Here is a 19,704-nt window from a genome sequence, read left to right as displayed (position 1 = left end):
TGCCTTACACTCAGTCGGGGCATTGCTCCATCTAGCTCAGTATTGTCTGCACTGACTGGCAGCGGCTCTCCAGGTTTTCAGACAGGACTCTCACCCAGCAGCTAGAGATGCCGGGGATCGAACCTGGCACCGTGCAAACCAGATGCTGTGCCAGTGAGCTAAGGCCTTTATCCCTTAGACCAGGTAAATCCTGGTTGCTTTGGGCTTGAGAGTGCAAATACTGTAGTGGGTTAACAATAGTTTGCATATGCTGATCTATTGATTAATCGCACCTTAAAGGAGAAAACAGCAGTTCCATCTTTAAATTCTGCATGACTATTCTGCCTTTTTTGTTTTGAAGTCCCATTAAGCTCATTGAGGCTCATTCCAGAGTAAGTGTGCATTGTGTATTGTCTTCTAAATGGGACTTTGAAATGGGAAGTTTGCTTTAATGCCAGAGGGTGCTGAAGATAATCTGGATGTGTATTTGGCATCTGTTTCACCAGGAAAGGATGGGAGTCTGTTGGTTTTTTTTTAACCTACTTGCAGATGTTCATTCTGTAACTGCTTAAATGTCTACCATTGAAGCTGACAAAGTCATTTCAGCACAATGCTGGAGAGAGGAGGACAGGTTAGACCGGTTTGCTTACTGAACAAGGGAGCAGCAGCTCAGCAAGGTTAGGACACACCAGTAGAAAGCCAGGCAGGATCCGCACATGCAGTTGGAAAAGCTGGCCTATTGAACATGTGAATGGTGTGCATATGGGCAGGGAGTAGGTTACAGAACTATAGCATCCCAATCGATAGAAGTCCTAGTACTGCTCTTTTCTGCCTTGGTTAAACCACACCTGGAGTACTGTGTCCAGTTTGGGGCACCACAATTTAAGAAGGATAATGACAAGTTGGAATGTGTGCCAAGGAGGGCAACCAAGATGATCAAGGATCAGGAAACCAACTAAGCCTTATGGTGAACGGTTGAGGGAGTTGGAAAAAAGGACGGAGCAAGCTTGTTTTCTCCTTCTCCAGAGGCTAGGACCTGTAGCAATGAATTCAAGTTACAAGAAAGGAGATTCCAGCTAAATATTGGGGGGAGCTTCTGACAGTAAGAGCTGTTCGACAGTGGAGTAGACTCCCAGCACAAGAGGTTGTGGACTCTCCTTCCTTGGAGGTTTCTTAAGCAGAGGTTGGAAGGCCATCTGCCATGTATGATCTAGCTGAGATTCCTGCATTGCAGGGGGTTGGACTAGATGATCCTTGGAGTCCCTTCCAAGTCTACAATTCTACAGTTCTGTAAGTCCATGGTTCTGTTACAGATGGCAGAAGAGCAGCAACTGTTGTTGGCGTGTAATCTTTCTGAAGGAGCAAAGTCTAGTTGAGCGTAACTTATTTTGTTTTGCAGTGGTATTAATTTCTGCTGTTAGTGAGAAGAACGGGGGAGGGGGCTTGTTTATGTATAAGAAGAATCACGATAGCTATACGGGTGCATTTTGTTTCGCGGGATGGGATACAGACCTGCTATGATTTTCCTGTGCCTTTCTGTGCCTTGTAACATCTTCAGGGACGGCTGCTGTGCTTTTCATGGCAAACAAATATCCAACAAGCAAATGCCCGAATGTGAACACGACTGAGGGTGTAGCTGTAGCAGCAGCAGGAGTAACAGAAAACTCCACCTGTTGAATTTCTGCCTGCGGCCTGCCCATCTCTTTCTATTCCTGTACGTTGTCGCCCACGGAGCACAACTATGCTCAAATTGACAAAGAGGCATGTGCCATTCCCTCTGATGCAGATCTGAGATGGGTGGGGGTTGCACATGTGCCCATCAAGCTGTGTGTGGGAATTATCCCTCTGTGTGTGGTGCTGTCAGGAGGGGGTTGTGCAAATGCTGCGCGTTGTGCAGAATGGAAATATTTAGGTGCGATGTTCTATCCATGGATGCAGCTTGCAGAGGGGAAATTCGAGAGGGCGAGGGAGCATGGGTCCGCTGTGGGGAGCGGAGTGCTTTTCTTGCTCACGGGTGCCTGCCTGCAGAAGGGATTTGTGCTGCCGAGCTGTTGTGGAAAATGCCTATGTGGTTGTGTTGACAGGTGTGCAAAGGAGGGGTGCAGAAGCTAAAGGTATCTGTCTATATGACCTTTCCAAAGGCCAGGTTGTGCAGTCAGCTGGGGCCTGTAAAAAGCCAGGCCGGGAGCCACCTTAAGTTGAGGCTGCATAGGCCTTGTGGTGCATGTGATTCAGATTCTATTCAGTTGAAACTCTGGTTAAAAAGTTGAATTTTTTTTTTTAGCAATGCCCCCCTAGTGAGCCTTATTTCGTTCACTTCTTCTTATTTTGAGGCAGTGCACACCTATGTTTGTGGAATTGCAAACCTTTCCAGTCATGTTTTACTCCATGTGATCCCTTATTTTCAAATCCAAAACTTGACAGCTATGTTTCTGTATACTGTGCATCATAACTCTCATCCTCAGTTCTAAAGGCTCAGGCTACCGCGGTGTTTTTATGTTTATTTTTTTTTAAGCCAAACTCAAGCACCCCGATTTCCCTTTTATATGCTGGGTCCCTCCGCCCCGGGGTGTGTGCGTGTGCGTGCGCGCGCGAGGCCACAACAAAGCCCCGCGCGCCTCTGGAGCTTGCGGGTTGAGCTGCCTTGCAAGCCGGCGGTGGCGGCGGCCAGGCTCGCGGAGCCTACCCTTCCCATGATGCAGCGCGCCGCCCCGAGTCCCCAGTGGGCCGCCATGTTGTTGGAGTGAAAGGCAGGGGGAGCGGCAGCCGGAGCTAGAGGCCGGGGGGAGGGGGGGGCCTTTGAGATCCATCTTCATCCTACCGTTCCGCCCGTGAGTATCCGGACCGGAGTGGGCCGAAACGGGACTCGGCACCCCAGGCAGCCCGATGGTAGAGTCGTATTGGGGCTAGGGGTTAGGCCGAGGCGGCGAGGCCCTTCCGAAAGGCGGCCCTGGGCGGGCATTATCGCCGAGGCTCTTCCTCGCGCTTGTTCCTGGTACATATTTTCGTGTCCAAGCAAGGCCTCTATTGTTGTTCCAGGAGGGGAGGGGGGGAGGGAGAGAGGAAGGACCGACGGGGGGGGGCGGCTCGAGGGGCCCGGGACGCTCCCCTTTAAACTGTATAGCCCCCCCTTCCCGGAAAAAGCCCCCACCTGAAAAAAAGAAGCAGCAGCTTATACCATCCCCTGGGGTGGTTTTGTTCTCTCATCCCCTCCTTCCTTTTCTTTGGGGGGAGGGGCGGGGAAGAGAGTTTACTTCGGCTTAAAATAGTATTTCTAAGCAGCCAGAGTGATTAATATGCTTCATTTTTGGGGGCGGGGGGGGTTTGGTGGCGGTGGTTGGGGGGTGGCTGATTTCATGGTGCAGGATTGAACTCCAGCGATGTGGAGGATAAAAGGGGGGTACTTTGGGGGAGAGGGGAGGGAGGGAGGTGGGGGAAAGCGATTAAAGGGGAGATAATTAGGATTTTCAAACGTCCGTAGGTGATGCCTAATTAAAATCGTCCGCGAGCAGGGCATACAGGAAATGGTGTACGTGACTTAAACTTTGTCTGCCACTGGTGTACAGGGTTGGGTGGGTAGGTATGTATACATTGGATGGGGGGAGCTTCTTGGTGTCTGGTTGGGGGGAGTGGATGGTGTGTTGGATGTTATACAGTGGGGGGTGTTTCTCTTCCCTGGCCCACAGTGAGTTAATACCTCTGAAGCTCGTGTTTCTTTGTAGTAGCTAGTTGGGCTTGTTTTGGGACCCTTGTGTTTGTTTTTCAGGACGACCATGGTATAGGGATTTTTGTTTTTGTTTTTGTCTGGATGAAAGGGGCATAAAGAATACATGCAGTAATGGATTTCCTGGTTTGTCTCGTTTTTTTATACGTATAGCTTGTGTGTTTATCTGTAAGTAAGCAACAATGCAAGGCTGGCTTCTCTCCCCTCCTAGGCCCTTGGCCCTTCTAGCTTCAACTTCTTGGTGAAGCCATTCTGAAGTGAAACGAAGTTACGGGAGAGGACGGGGTAGCCCTTTGTTATCATACGAACCCCATGGAAAAATATTATGAATTTAAACACTTTTATTTATCGGAGGGGGGGCATGCCTGATCATGTTAGAACCATAAGAAAGAACTGAATGTACAGCTTGATCCTTTGCATCTTTACTCAGAAGTGAGTCCCACCACTTACTCCCAGGTAAATGTACATAGGATCACAACTTTATGTCATGGCCCAGAATTAATACTCCTTCAGTTCATTGAAATAAATAGTTTTTAGTGTGCTTAACTCTTGTGTTGGGGCTGTAGTCTTAGAATTTGTAGGCAACAAACTTCAAACGCAAAGAGACAATTTTCCTAGAAAAAGGAGGATTTGATGGTTTAAAAATATAATATGGGGATAGCAATTTACCTTCTGGATTACAATTTTTAATTCCTTCCCTGGTATTAACCCTGTAAGACTAGTTTCTATGTAGCAATTCAGTTGTATTTGTTATGCCATATTATATCAGTTTTATTAAATTGATTTAAAGTTTGTTTCTAGTTTATATAAAAGAGAAAGTTACACATTGTGATTCCTTTTACCAATCTGTAGTAAGGACGACAAAAAAAATGTTTTCTTTTTTGCTAACGTGGATATAATTTATGTTGAAGGGTGCATCTTTGATAAGGGCCACAGGCTACCTTTTTGTTTGTAAATTAGCAGCTCTCATAGGAAGCTGATAAAAAAAAACTTGGGATTCAAGTGAGGGAAATACTATAAACTGTGGTGGTCATGTGACTTGAACCACCCTTTATAGTTTGAAAGGTTCTCTGTAGATCAGGGCTTTCAAAGTGGGGGTCTGGTGTCAACCTTTTTTGGGCACATGAGAAATGGAGAGAGTCGCCTTTTGTAGAACTTCCTCTTGTGGGCATGGGATGTTCATGTGGCGTGGGTTCACACTGAAGAGAATAGGCTGCTTTGGACAATTGGGTTGCCTTAGGTGGTCTTTAGGCCCTTCCAGATTACTGATTCTGTGGCACTGCAGCTGTCTTGTTCTCTCTGCAGTACCGGAAGCTTGACTGAAAGTACATTGATAGGACATTCTGTAGTAGTGTTAGGGAGCAGAGGTATCGTCGCTGAATGAACAGACTGTGCTGCAAAGTGTGGGTTGTGTCCCTCAGGTGTGTGTGAGCAGATAAGAGTGGTGTGGAGCTTGGTAATTAGAGTTTGGGAATCCCTAGTGTAAGAGTCCTCTGCTTGCATGAAGTGATATAAAAATACTTTAGTTTTAAACTTAAACTTCCCAGCATGCTGTTTCCCCTGTGCCTTTTCAAAAATGTGTATTTGCATTTAGGGATTTCCTTGCGTATGCTAGATTTAGCATTCGTTGGTGCTGCTGCTACATAGGTGGTTATACAAATGTACCTTCACAGTGCTGAGATTTGAAAAGAAAGTGACAGTTCTTAATTTTTTATCACATTTTCCCCACCCTCCCTATACAGTTCTCTTTCACTGCCATCGGTATTATCTTCCGCAACAACCCTGTGCGTTTGGCTATGCCAGAATGGACTGTGCCGATCCTAAGATTCATCCAATGATGTTGATGGCTTAGTGGGTGTGTAGTCTTAATCTGCTGTTCTAACAACTACAGTACATCACACCAGCTCTCAGTTCTGTAAGGGAGCAGGAGAAATTGTAGTGTATTGTAACTTGACACATTTCTAAACTTTGTAAGCTGCTCTGGGAGCCTCTTTCGGTGGAATAAAAAGGCTTCAAATAAATTACTTCTTGAACATGAGCACGACTACCACTTCAAAGTACTGGACTGAGGAACTGTTGCTTCAAGCCTGGACATGGTATATTGGGCATAGTGCTGCTTCAAGCCTGGGCATGGTGTTTTAGGCGTAGTTTTGCTTCTGTAATGCTGGAAATACACATTAAATTCCCGATGTTAGCATCACATTTGAAAAAATTGAGTGATGAGATGACATGGGATATTCCAGCCAATTTCTAGCCATTTATCTTTCTTTACATCTTTTGTTACAGCCAGTAGGCCAGTGTTTTTCAACCTTTTTTGGGCAAAGGCACACTTGTTTCATGAAAAAAATCACGAGGCACACCACCATTAGAAAATGTTAACAATTTTAACTCTGTGCCTATATTGACTATATATAAAGTAATTTTCCCACGGCACACCAGGCAACATCTCGCGGCACACTAGTGTGCCGCGGAACAGTGGTTGAAAAACACTGCAGTAGGCAATAGCCTAAAAAACTTGTACAGTATTCAGAATAGATCAGTTGAAATCAATGGGTTAAAGTTATTTGATTACATTTATTTCAGTGAGTCTACTCTGAGTATGACTAGTGTTAGATATTGCTTAGTGAGCATAAAGCTTGCTTTGTACATTCTTTTCTACTTGTACTTGAAGCTGTCTGAAAAATCTGGTTTGCTATTTTCACTGACTAAAATAGTGATACTCAAACACAGGGGTGCTTAAACTGCACCTTAAATTACTTATGTGTTTTTTTGGACTAGTCATGTGGGCAGGAAAAGTCAATTGCAAGTTTTTATTTTAGACCTGATGAGTTTTGTATCTTCTCCAGGCCCCCATTTTGACTCGTATTCATTTATTACATTAGTAATAAATTTTCTGAATCAATGCATTTCTGCAGAACATTACAGCAGTGGAACATCTGCCACATTTTTCCATTTGGAAAAAACCCCTCCCCACATTCCTAAAAGGGTGTCTACAGGAGATGTGGGCTTTCAATGGTGGTGCCTGCTTTGTAGACACTCCCACTGGTGCTACTGCTAGTAGGGTGCAGATGGCAGATTAGGCATGATTGTTTCAGAGAACGTTTCAGTTGTGTATAATTGTCCAATGGCTTTTAAAAACTTTCTTTCTTTTTGCTGCCACCTTAATGTTTTTGTTATGCTGCTAAGTGTGCTTTTTATTTCTGTTAAACTACTATGCAGATTTTGAAAATTGAAAGACAGAGTATAGCTTTCTAAATATTGCTTTTCTTTAAAAAGGCTTGGCAGATAATGATAATTCTTGTTACTTGCCCTCATTAAAGGAGAAAAGTGGGCAATAAACGTAACAACTATGAATGGAAGATTACTTGTTGATATTTTCTGTTAATGTTTCCATATTTAGAAAGAACCAAAGTGGGGGGAAGCCCATTGATTAGACTTGTTCTTAGAATGTTCTGTTTGTGTTGTACTTAATTACCGTATATACCCGAGTATAAGCCGACCCGAATATAAACCGAGGCACCTAATTTTCCTACAAAAACCGGGGAAAGCTTATTGACTCGAATATAAGCCGGTTCACCTTTGCCGCTGTGGAGGAGGAGGAGGAGGAGGAGGAACGAGCAGCCCGAAAGCAACCCTTTGGGCTGCTCCTTCCTCTTCTTCCTTTGCCAAGTTTGCATTTATGCGAGCAGTTCAGGAATGGAACAAGCTGCCTGGGGAGAGTAAAGAACCGCCGTTCTTGTACACTTCTTAAGGAATGGTTGACTGGGGAGAGCGGGTGGCGGCACGAGCAGAGAGAAAGGGCTTCTTTCTCGCCACCCCCACCACCCGCCTCACTCGAGTATAAGCCGAGGGCAGCTTTTTCAGCACAAAAAATGTGCTGAAAAACTAGGCTTATACTCAAGTATATATGGTATATACCAACTGGAAGAAGGCTGAAGTAATTTTATTTGAATAAAGATTCCCACCTGCCCTTAATTTGTTGTGGATATGGGTTACATATGGGTAACCAAACCAGAAGTCTTTGGTTTATGCTGCAATCCAGAGCACACTTACTGGGGCAGTTTGCTGTATTGAGACTTTTCTTCAAGTAAATAAGTTTGAAAGGGGGGGGGGTTAATCCTGATGTATTTTTAAAATTAAGGACTGCTTCACATATATGTATTTACCACTTTTCGTGTGCATGAACAAGCTATTGCAAATCAAACTTTTGTATACCCAAAAAGCATTGCAGCCCAGTTCAGTTGTAATGGAAAACCAAAGTTTCCTGCCATGTGATTTCCCCCCATGACATTCCCCACTCACCCATCTTCCTCTTTTTGCATGCCAGAGGATAAGATTGTCAGATTTGCCAAGGTACCCTACCATTTACTTGAAGATGAGCGCTCCTGCTTTCAATGGAATAAATAAGTAATTGGAAACATGGAATTGGGGTCAGTTCACATGAACATAGAGGTCACTTAATCTCTCAATTACATTGTTTGGTATTTGATTTGCAGGTTAAATGTGTGAACTGATTCCACAGAGGAGACCTGCCCCCCCTTTCTCTCCTTTCTCCTGCTCCCAGCATTGCAGTTGCCAAAATATGCAACACACACTCACCCGTGTGTGCACTCACACTCTCCAGGCCAAGTTAGGGATTCCCTGCAAGTGCCTGCTCTCCCCCCCCCCCCCCCGAAGATAATGCTGGCATGACTGGAGAAACTGCCTCTTGTGCCTTTCCTTTCTTCCTGTCCCAGTTCTCATCCCGCCCCTGAGGAGGATTCTCAGCTGCAGCTGGGATGGGTGGCTTGCGGTGGTCACGAGCAAAACCAGCGCAAGGCTTCCATGTAGTCCCTTCCAGTTCCCTGCAGCTTTGGTACTTAGAAAGGGCCACCTAAAAAAGGCCTTTAGGATCTTGTATTGGACCACCATGGTCTAGATGGTGAACAAGCCACAGTCCAAAACCATAGTTGGATCCTGGCTTGTTTTCACTAATTATAGTTAAAACAAAACAGTGTGGATGCAACAGTAAACTATGGCTTGTTTAAAATGGAACATTATGCTTCCTTTCTATGTTGTTTAAGGAACAATTTTATGCAGTTATCCAAATGCACATGAGCTGGTGTGTTTCCCAATTTGAAAGGTTCCTACAGTCATTAAGCAATTGCTCTGAAAGGGTTATTCTTTGAGCCAAGCTTTGTGATGGTGTTGGAGCACTCAGGGTTTCAGCTCACATGGACAGTTGATATACATCTGGTAGGCTGTTCTGCTGCAGACATGCCCTCAGTGCATGAATAGCTCTGGGAAGGATTGTGTGTGGCACTATTTGGCATGCTTTACATGGTTATAATCATGTGACACTGAATATCTAAAAAGCACTATTGACTAGCCACCTTCTGTTCAAATGAACAGATGCAGCTATTTTCTGATGAGTTGAAACCACCACTTTGAAGCATTTTAGATATAATTTAGGATGTTTATCTGGCTTATGCTTGGTACACAAAACCAAAAAAGTATGACATGCTAACTTTATGTGCTGTATAAATATCTCAGAAATATTTTCCCAATAACAAAAAGTATTTGAATTGAAACACTTGATTAGGAAACGCAAAAAAGCAAACTGTGATTTTTGTAAGTGTTCTTAAAACATGACACACACATTCCTCTTACATTGTTTAGATTATAAGGAAAAAATCACTGAAAAGTGTAAACTTGGGCCAAGCTCTTAACAAACAGTTTGTGTGCGGCCCAATAGCTCCCACTTTGCTCTTCCTCTGGCTAGAGTGTGTGAACAAATCGGAAAGGGGATAGCTTAGCGTTACTATCCGAATCTGGGATCACTTTAAGAAACTATAATTGCTAATCAGACTTAAACCATGTTTTGTAGTTGATTTACGGATTGTGGTTGTTAGAGTGAAACATCCATGTTTCTGGTGTAGCATTAAGCTATTCCCATGCTGGTTTGTTTACCTGCTTATGCTAGAGAAGGGTAAATGGGAATGAACAGGTGACTTGCACAGTATGATTTATTGTCAGTATCTTCACCTTACCATTACATGCGAATGTGGACATACTAATTTTAGCATGCCTAAGGAGCTGTGTGCTTCTTAGGAACAGCCACTTGAAAAGCTTTAGATTTCAGTGGCATTGCATCCATTTATTATATAGTTTTGATACCTTTACTGGTGCTTTGTGTGCAGTTCTCTCCCTCTCTCACCGTCTGCTTGACCCAGGAGTAGTCAACCTTTTATATCTACCGCCCACTAATGTATCTTTCTTGATGGTAAACCAGTGCTTGATGGAAGGATTCAGCTTGTATCGAGAATCCACTACCACCCACCTAAAATCCTGAAACGCCCACTAGTGGGTGGTAGGTACCAGGTTGACAACCCCTGGCTTGACCTCAAGTGCTGAAGACAAGCGCTGTTGGCACCTTTGTCTTTATTTTATTTCAGGTTAGTGGTTGTACAGGATAATTTGGCTTTGGAGCGTGTGTTTTTGGGTCCAAAGATGCTTTCTGTGAAACACTTTTGAGAACAATAATTGAGGAGGTAAATCTTGCCTGACATGGTGAGATTTGATATCAGGAACCGTGGATGTGGTTATTAAGCTTATGCTGGTGCATGCTTTTAGAGGCTGGAGGAAACAGGCTGATTTAAGCATTTTGAACCTGTCTCTCCTTAGGTATTGGTGGAATGAGCGTTGCGTGTGTTTTGAAGAGAAAAGCAGTGCTCTGGCAGGACTCCTTCAGCCCCCACCTGAAACAGCACAGTCAAGATACAGCTAATCCCAACATGCCTGTTGTTTTGACATCTGGAACAGGGTCCCAGGCTCAGCAACAGCCAGCTGCAAATCAAGCCCTTGCAGCAGGGACCCACTCCAGCCCTGTTCCTGGATCTATAGGGGTTGCAGGCCGCTCCCAGGACGACGCAATGGTGGATTACTTCTTTCAGAGGCAGCATGGTGAGCAGCTTGGGGGAGGCGGAAGTGGTGGAGGCAGCTATAATAACAGCAAACATCGGTGGCCTACTGGGGATAACATTCATGCCGAACATCAGGTAAACAGTTAAATATTTCACAACTGAACAAATGAGCTAAGCAGGCCTGTGACAGTTGCATGCAATGAATGTTATTAAAATCTGTGTATCTCCATGAGCATTTTTCATTCTGTTACCTCTTCAGCCTCATTTTATAGGACAATTCAGTAAGATAATTCCTGTATCTCTTAAATAAAAATGTGTATATATATATGCAAATTGAATTATGCTTGTTGACATGTTTCTGTCTTAGTTGGATCAACAGGGCAGTGCTTCTCCCCCCCTCCCCTCTTTGTCTTTTCAAACCCACTACCATTGTTAGTTTCCTTACTTGGTTAGAAAAATGATGAAACTTCTTAAAGCAGCACTGGTAAACCTTATTAATGTGCTGGGTTGGCAAGATGTCAGTGTTGTACCTGCTTGTGCCCCCCCCACCTACCTATGTGGGGATAAATGCACTCTTTAAACACGTCATTGAAGCATCCATCTCTTCTCCAGCTTCTTGGTAGACTTTTGTGCTCATTAGCTGGTGAATGCCTTTTAAAAAAATGTTGCTGAGCCAACTTTTCTGCTCAGCAACCAGGACAGACTTAAAAATTGGCTGTCAAATAGAAAAATCTGCCAGGCCACCCAAGAAAAGCCTCATGCCTTGTGTGCACTATGTGAGCCTCTGGGCACTCCCACGGACTAAATGGCATAGGGGATAAAATTGTCACCTGAATCATCCATTGACAAGCAGTGGAAGCTGGAGAATACAATAAATATTTGTAGTCTCTGCCAGCTCCTTCCTAAATAAAAGGGATTTTTTAGGCTATATAGGAAGGGAAGTGATGAGTTACTGCTACCTGCTGTTGGTGTCTCTGTGTGTTTGTGTGTGTGTCCGTATTTGTGTATAACCTATGACCTGTCCGGGTGGGTTGTGTTTGTTTATGAAATGGCGTGGCATGGTGCTTATTTTGTGTGTGGGGGGGTAAAGGGGTTGAAGGCAAATTTAAAGGGACAGCTATCCATAAACACATTTAGTTGTCTCTTAACTTTACCATCCTCGTAATCAGCAGTGGTCCCCTCAGATGCTGCTGAATCCTGAGTTCCGTACCTCTGAGCTAAATGACCTCCCCTCACTAAATTCACTTAAACTTGTTAAGTGCTCGGATGATTACTTTTCTTTTTTAAAAACACTACACCCTGTTCCTGAGCCAGTGAGGAGCTTTTTAGTAAGCCTTTAGTATGCCCACATACAGTATTTGTGAAAACTGCTGAAAAATAAAACTTTATTTTTTTGGCCAGGTGATGGCCTGAGCATTGATGATAAAATGTGAAGTGTAACTATGTTTTGAGGAAGAAGTGCCCCACGGGGAAAATAGAATGTGCTTTTTGTGTTTGTCAAAAGAATGAGCACTCCAAAATGATTTGTGATGGTTATTGTCTTTCCTGCTGGAGAAATTGAATTGTATCTTGTTTTGAGGATTTATATTTGTAAATATGATTTCCATAGCACCACACAATAAATAAAGCAGTCAGAGTACAGTGTAAATAAACTGTATAGAAATATCAAACGAAAGATCAGTAACAAATGATGTAGAAACAGCATCCAGATGTAAAAAATACACAAACCAGATAAGCACCCAATAAGAGGCCTGTTTGAAAAGTCCTCAAGAATTAAAACTAAAATGGTGGAGCTTTCACTGAGCAGTAAACAGGTGTTAATTTAGCACTTAAAACAGAACAAGGAATTTAACATGAAGAGATCTCTGTGGAGGACATTCTCTGAGTGGGATGTTGCCACTGAGGTGGCCACTCCCCAATTGCCACCCAGCTTATTGCCAAGGTGGAGGGTCCCAGAGAAAGGCCTCTGATGAAGATCTTGGTGCGCAAGCAGGATCATATGGATCAGAGTTGATCATTTGAACACCCAGGTCTTAATTGAGCACCATCCTCTCCAGTGCTGATATTCCTATCACAGGGTGTGTGGGTGTGTTTGGCAGTATCTCTCTCGTGGAAGATACCAATCTGTTTGTGTTCTTGACATTTGTCTTGACAGTAGACTGGTTGTTGGTGCTTTAGGTTCCGGCACTTGTTGAACCCTTTGGGAACTTGTAGGACTTGGTTCCTGACAGACTACGTTTCTATACGAGACCTAAGTGGAAACTAAAAGAAACTGCTTGAACCATAATCTAGTGCAGTCTTTCTCAACCTTAGGTTCCTAGATGCTGTTGGACTACAACTCACATCATTCCTAACCACCGTGGCTAGTGGTCAGGGATGGTGTGAGTTGTAGTTCAAGAACATCTGGAGACCCAAGGTTGAGAAAGCCTGGTCTAGTGTATGGGGCAATATGGCTTTGATCAGCTGTCCCCAATGTGATGCCAACCAGATGTTTTCAAGTAACTCCTATGTAGGCTGAGACTAATGGGTGTTGCAGTCCAAAACATCTAGAGGACAGCAGGTTGGGGAACACAGCCCGATATTATACTGTACCATAAAATCTCTTTGCAGCCACCATAACTATTCTTTTATAGGTGAATTCTGCTGACTTTCATAACATTCTTCCTTCTCCCCTTCAAAGTAAACCACCCTTATCAATCCTGAATTACTTTTTGTAACTAGGTTGAGAGCCAGGCTGGAAGGTGGCTTTATGTTGTGCATTGTTTGCCTAAATGTAAATGTTTGTTGCTCAGGAGCTCAGTTTGTTGAAATGTGTTAACCTTGTTATTGCAAGTGAAAACTTGTAATGTGACCTATGTTTGTGAAGTGTTGGGAGTGTGAGTTTATAAAAAGCAAGTGTGTTTTTTGTGGTGGTATGTTTTGGAGCATTATAAACTTTAAAAACAACTGTGTTACCTACAAAAACTCTGTTGAAATAGACATCAAAATACCAGGGAAGCGCAGGAAATGAGAATTATGGAAGTATGGGGCATCAGCAGAGAATACAGAATTTGACAGAATTGGCTTAATCCTGGTGAGGCTGCACCTGGAACACTGTTTCCACTTCTGGATGCCACAGTTCAAGAAGGATATTGTGAAGCTGGAACATGTGCAGAAGAGGGCAACCAAGATGTTCATGGCTTGTCTATCCTGAATTTATCTATTCTCCTTTAAGCCACCCAAGTTGCTTACCTTCACTACCTCCTGTGGGAGTGAGCTGCAGGAACAGGTGCTTCCTTTAATCTGTCCTAAATCTTCCAACATTCAGCTTCATTGGATGTCCAAAGGATCTAGTCTTATGAGAGAAAGACACTTCTCTATCCACTTTCTCCACACCATGCATAATTTTACAAACTACCACGCCAGCTCTTGCTTTCCTTTTCTCTAAATTCCAAAGTCCCAAATGCTGCAACTTTTCCTCATAGAGAACTTTTCCTCATGATCTAATATGGCACAAGACTATATGCTATTCTTATTCCTACTACTAGCATAACCATATTGCCTCTTAAGTGCTAAAAGCATGGTCCTTTGATTTCAGGAGCAGTTCATCCCATAATTTGAACTTCCTCTGTTGCCAGATCTCTGAATTGAATACTTTCCCCCTTTAGAAAAAACAAACCCGCCCAGTATACCTTTCAAATTTAAAGTGTATTGGTTAAGGGAAAAATCCTGTAGCTTCTGAATATGTCCCATGACTCCAGAACTCTTGATGGTCCTGCCTTAATGCCTCTTATTTTTGACTTGTTGCTGCCCCACTTTTTTCTAAACTAAAAAGCCCCAAATATCATAACTTTTCCTTGTAGGAGAGTCCCTTGATCATTTTGCTTGCCCCCCCCCCAACTGTATAACTTCCTTTGGAGATATGACAGGCAGAATGGTAACTTTTGCAAAGTGATGAATACCAGGAATCTGCACCCACAGTCTTCTGGGGGGTTCGTCCAACACCCCACCTGAACTGATTTGGGGGTACATGTGCAGGGAGAAGAGGAAAAGCTCTGTTGCGCTGTTGTGATTTATGACTCCCGCAAGGGCAATTATTTAGTTAATCCAGCCCTATGTTAACAGAAGCTCAAGTCTGATTTTGTCAAATAAACCATGGTTGAGGTTGTCTTGCTTCTCGGTCACAGTTCCTTTGAGGGGAAACAACGAATAATGCCAATGGCAGCCTCTGGTTTGTTTCCTCCGAAGTGAAGAGCTACTTGGGAATGCTTCAGCTGCATACCAGCGCACTGGTCATTCACACATTAAATCATAGCTTGATGTGAACTAAAACAGCGGTGGAATTGATGTGGATGGATTTGGCAGTAGTGTTGAAATGTTCATCTACATACAGGTTGACCTTTTATCATTGGTACTTTAGTGGCTGACAGCCAACATATACACAATGCTGATGGTTCAAGAGAATTACTAATAGCTGAATTCTTCTTTCTAGCTAAAACTTGGTAGAGGATGTTTCATTAGTTGCTGCTTTACTATGGGCAGAATTATGGAAGGCTTTGAGTATTCTTTTTCAGTTTTATTAATATAATCTGTTTTGGTTGGCTATATGTCCAAAAAATCCCATTTGATTTCCTTTGTGTCTGCTAAACCTCCTTTTCTCTTATTAACTTGAATATATAAATATGCTTTTTTGTTCTGCTGTTACTAGTTATATTGGTATGCATTTGTGTTTCCTCCCCTTCAAAATATGTTTACTTTACAGACCTAATTATGTTCTGCAAGTCATATGCAATTGCTTGTATGTTGTTTAGAACTGGTGTACTGTTCTGTCTTTTCGTTTTATAGGCCACGTTGACAAAGCTTCTTTCACCTGTTTTTCTTGCATCTTTCAATGTTTAATAGGTTCGATCTATGGATGAATTAAATCATGATTTTCAAGCACTTGCTCTGGAAGGAAGAGCTATGGGAGAGGTAAGTGAACATATTTTGTTGCATTTCTTTCTTTATTTCCTCCCAGGTAAGCCCAAGCAGTTTCCCGTTTTCTCGTGGATACTGCCCTGGCCCAGGCCTGTTTGTCTTTTCAGAGATGGAACTATAGAAGGTGCTCTCGCACCATTTTCTGAGATGGAAAACTCAGTATACTATAATGGTATTTGTCCAGGTACTACATGTTTTGCTTTCTCCCCCCCCCAAAAAAACCCCTATTTGTATGCCATCTTAAATTGTTTAGGAGGTCTGTTTTTTGTTTTTTTACCCATTACTGCCACAGAGCAGGGTTTGTGATTTAGAACAGATTCTTGAAAGAGATGTGGATCTTGCACAGATTTGAGATGATCATTTGGTGCTGCAGTGTAAATGAAAAATGAGCACTTGAATAACAGCAGTGTATAGTGTAGAGTAGACCATTCTTTCCCAACTTTGGTTACCCAGATGTTGCAGAGCTACAATTCCTGTCAACCCTATCCGATGGCCAAATAGTCTGGGACTGAAGGGAGTTGCAGTCCAAGAACATCCAAGATTGTGAAAGACATTAGGGGTGTTCCACCCTGAGCAATGAACACAGGAAGCTGTCTTATGTCAGGTCAAAACTATTTCTCCATCCAGCTCAGTATGATCTACTCTGATCATACCCATCACCTGATCATTTAATTGGAATGTCAGGAATTGAACGGGGGGTCTTCGGCATGATAGGCATGTTCTCTTCCAAATAATAAATTCTGTGAATCCATGTTTATTTGCGTGGTGGATGAATTGAGACCAGTGTTCCAAATTAGCCAGGCACATTTTGCATATGATTATTGGCCACTTGCAACCAAGTGAAGCCATCTCCACCATCTTGTGGTGCATTGGATCATTGGATCTTGACTGTTTTCACACACTATTACCATATCCTATATAATTCTATCAGTTATATTTTATCTGCACAATCAGAATGAATTTCAGGAACCAAAATGCTTTTTCTGCACAGCCTGAGCAGGAGCAGTGAATGAAGTTAATAGCTAATTAGTTTGTTTTCACTTTCCCCACCCCACTGCCCTACTCACAGTTGTGAAGAATATTCTTAACATTATGAATGGTCTGTGTCACCATTAAGAAAAAGAGGTAGGAATAGGCCAATATATATGTGGACTATCCCTGGATAAAGTTCTCAAAAGTTCTTAATCTAGCTCAAGGTTGTCATCTGAACTAGCCAGATGTTTAACTGATAATCAATCACAGCCCATCGATCATTTGAAAAATGCAGATCCTTATGCTATATATATGAGTCCACTTTAGAGACCCCTTTTGGTTGTGAGGCTCAGAAAGCAGAGTACATGTATATGGGTTTTTATTCCAGAAATAATACCAAAAAAGCAGGAGATTATATGAATAGAATATTCAACGATGGCTCATGAAGCCCACACAATCCTCCATTGTCCTTTCTTGACCCTGATATTAAAGAAAATCCACTGACTGATGTGCAAAATGCTTGTCTGACTATAAGAACCAAGTATGCTAACTTAATTGCTTCAGAATTGGATAAAGGATATCATCAGTCTAATTAAAGTAGTTGCTAGTATGCCCCTGAATATGTTTCATGTTGAAGATGACAGTGAAATAAGTAACAGGAAATTAAGTAGTTCTTTGGAGGGAAACAGTAGTATACGCTGCACTGGAAGATTTGGAAAATTAATTTTGATTGGGTAGGGGGAGAGAACAGGGCAGACTCACAGTTTGTGACCCCCCTCTGCCCCTTAAAGGATCTAAATGGCACGATCCAGCAACCTTCTAATGTACTAGCTTTTACATTTGCCAGCACTGAAGAGCTTTGCACATACATAATTATAGAGTGAGTGCACTGATAATGGCATTCCAAAATTTCATAGTGAGGCAGACTTACTAGCTTGCCTCTCGATTGAATCCATAGAAATGAAAAATCATAAATAGAAATTGCTCACTAAGAATGTCTCTGTTGTCATACTTCAAAATTTAGCACCCGAGAGTCAGTAGTTTAAGCTAATCATGGCATGCAAACACCTTGTATCATTGAAATTTATGTAGCTCCCTGATAATCTTTTCCATCCAAGAAACAAGTGAACTGTCAAAAAGTCTGTGCCTGTAGCAAACAGCTGACTCCATGGTATAGATATCTCGCCATGGAAATAGTTTGGCAGAGAGTATCTCACCCTAAGAGCGGATGACTTGGATTACTACATGACTTAGAATACCAGAAAAAGAGCAGCTGGTTGGCTGGGGAACTGAAGAACTAAGCTGTCAACCCTGTAAGCAGTGCATAAAGTTTGCAGTCACCTAACTAAATGACTAAATAGTTTTATCTATTTTGAAAAACCTAACAATACCAGTATTTATTTTCATGATGCTATTTGGATTAGTCAGCTTGGAAAAGAGATTGCTAGGCAAAGAATAGTGAAAAAATGAAATGTTTGAGGTTTTTTATTTTACAGTCAAGCAGTGTATAATTTTTATTAAAAAAATAAAATGTAAGAATGAATGTTAAACACAACAAACAGTTGGTTTTATATATAAGCTGGGAAAGGAATAAATATAAACGACCAGGAAGGGAGGCAATGTGTTCCCAAGGCCTAAGAAAGGTTTAATAAGATAGTGAGCGAATATTCGGGTTCACAGCATTAATAGCCAAGCTACTGAAATTCAACACACCTTGAAAAATACCAGAAAGTGTTTTGTTTTTAATAAGCCAGATCTTGCGTTTGATTTGTAAAACTCTGGCCCCTCCATGTGCCATGGTAACGATATCTTCCTTTGAAACACTGCATAACCCAAGAATATCGCAAGGACTGCATTGTCAGTGCTTTAATTGACTCTGATTCAGTTTGGCATACTGCGGGCAGAATAAGTGAAGCTTGATTCTGCCCTTTATAAAGATGTTAAGTAAAAAATAATGAATAAAGGCAACTGGTTAATGGTAGAGTGTGGGAGGTAGACTTTCAGGATGTACTTGTGTTGTGCAAAAGGAATAGAAACCTGCCAGGACCTCAGGGCCAGCAATCTCCATGTTTGCCAATGGAAGAGTATTTCTCAGAAAGATTTACAAGTTGATGTTGCTTATCACGAGCTAAACATACACAGGAAAACCATTCTGACATATATTGTGGAAGTTGTGATGGAAAGGTGCTATGCAGTTGGTAAAATGCTTGGTTTGTAGCATGACAATGCCTCCCTTCACTCTGTCACAGCTGTTTCCCAGTCGTAAGCATCCCATGTAACTTACTCTTGTTCAGAGTGTATGCAGGGCCTGAGTTAGGCTGGTATGGATGTGGGAAGGCTAGGGAGGCCTTTTAGCTGGAGTTCATAATATCTCCCTTCTAATAGCAAAATCAGCTAGAGAGTGCCAACAGAATTGTAGCCAAAACAAGATGACTGGGGACACTAGAGAGGGCTATCAGCATGCTGGAGGGGAAAAAATAACTTAAGTGATCCCCCCGCCAAAAAAAACTCAGCACCATGTGTACTAAGCATGCTAAGTGGGCACAGAATGCTGAATATGAATAAAGGGGGGAAATGAAGAAGCATATTCAGGGATGGAATGGAGTTTCCTGTAGACTAATAATAATAATAAATTTATTATTTCTATCCCGCCCATCTGGCTGGGTTTCCCCGGACACTCTGGGCGGCTTTCAACAGAACATTGAAAACAGAATAAAACTTCGAACATTAAAAACTTCCCTAATCAGAGCTGCCTTCAGATATCTTCTAAAAGTCGGATAGTTGTTTATTTCCTTGACAGCTGATGGGAGGGCGTTCCACAGGGCGGGTGCCACTACCGAGAAGGCCCTTTGCCTGCTGGCTAGCATGAACACTGAGCAGGAGCACTTCGCATTGCAACATTTTACTGCAGGTCCCACTTGTCATTTATTATTTGAAAGATTCTATTATGTGCTGGATCATGTATGTATGGAAATAATGAAAAGAGAACCTGCCTACAGGCTCACAGTCTATACAACTTGAGGGAAAGGGGACTTGTTTTTCCTGTTCAGTTGTTCAGCTCCTGACTTGTTAAACCTAAGAACAAAGGAGAGCCCCACTAGATCACACCCAACAGTCTGTCTAGTCCTGGACCCTGTTTTCCAGTTTGATGTTTCTGTGGAGCCTACAAGC

The 19,704-nt window shown here is 42.6% G+C and overlaps 1 protein-coding gene across 12 annotated transcripts in view; it reads left to right on the top strand.

The window, feature by feature from the left end:
* Nucleotides 1-2,689: 2,689 nt before the first annotated feature.
* PUM1 (pumilio RNA binding family member 1) overlaps nt 2,690-19,704 on the top strand; it is a 48,812-nt gene continuing 31,797 nt past the window's right edge. For 7 of the 12 annotated variants that reach the window (XM_033158009.1, XM_033158000.1, XM_033158004.1 and 4 more), the window contains exons 1-3: nt 2,690-2,810; nt 10,367-10,740; nt 15,487-15,555. In XM_033158009.1, the coding sequence (XP_033013900.1) occupies nt 10,378-10,740; nt 15,487-15,555 (432 nt within the window). In that variant the 5' untranslated portion in view covers nt 2,690-2,810; nt 10,367-10,377. Of the gene's footprint in view, nt 2,811-2,835; nt 2,975-10,366; nt 10,741-15,486; nt 15,556-19,704 lie in introns of those variants that run through there. The other 5 variants (XM_033157999.1, XM_033158006.1, XM_033157998.1 and 2 more) reach the window with 4 other exon arrangements.

Source organism: Lacerta agilis, chromosome 8 (assembly GCF_009819535.1).
Source record: "Lacerta agilis isolate rLacAgi1 chromosome 8, rLacAgi1.pri, whole genome shotgun sequence".
Taxonomy (NCBI): Eukaryota; Metazoa; Chordata; class Lepidosauria; order Squamata; family Lacertidae; genus Lacerta; species Lacerta agilis.
Note: the sequence above shows the minus strand (reverse complement) of the source record. Positions and strands in the feature narration are given on the sequence as shown.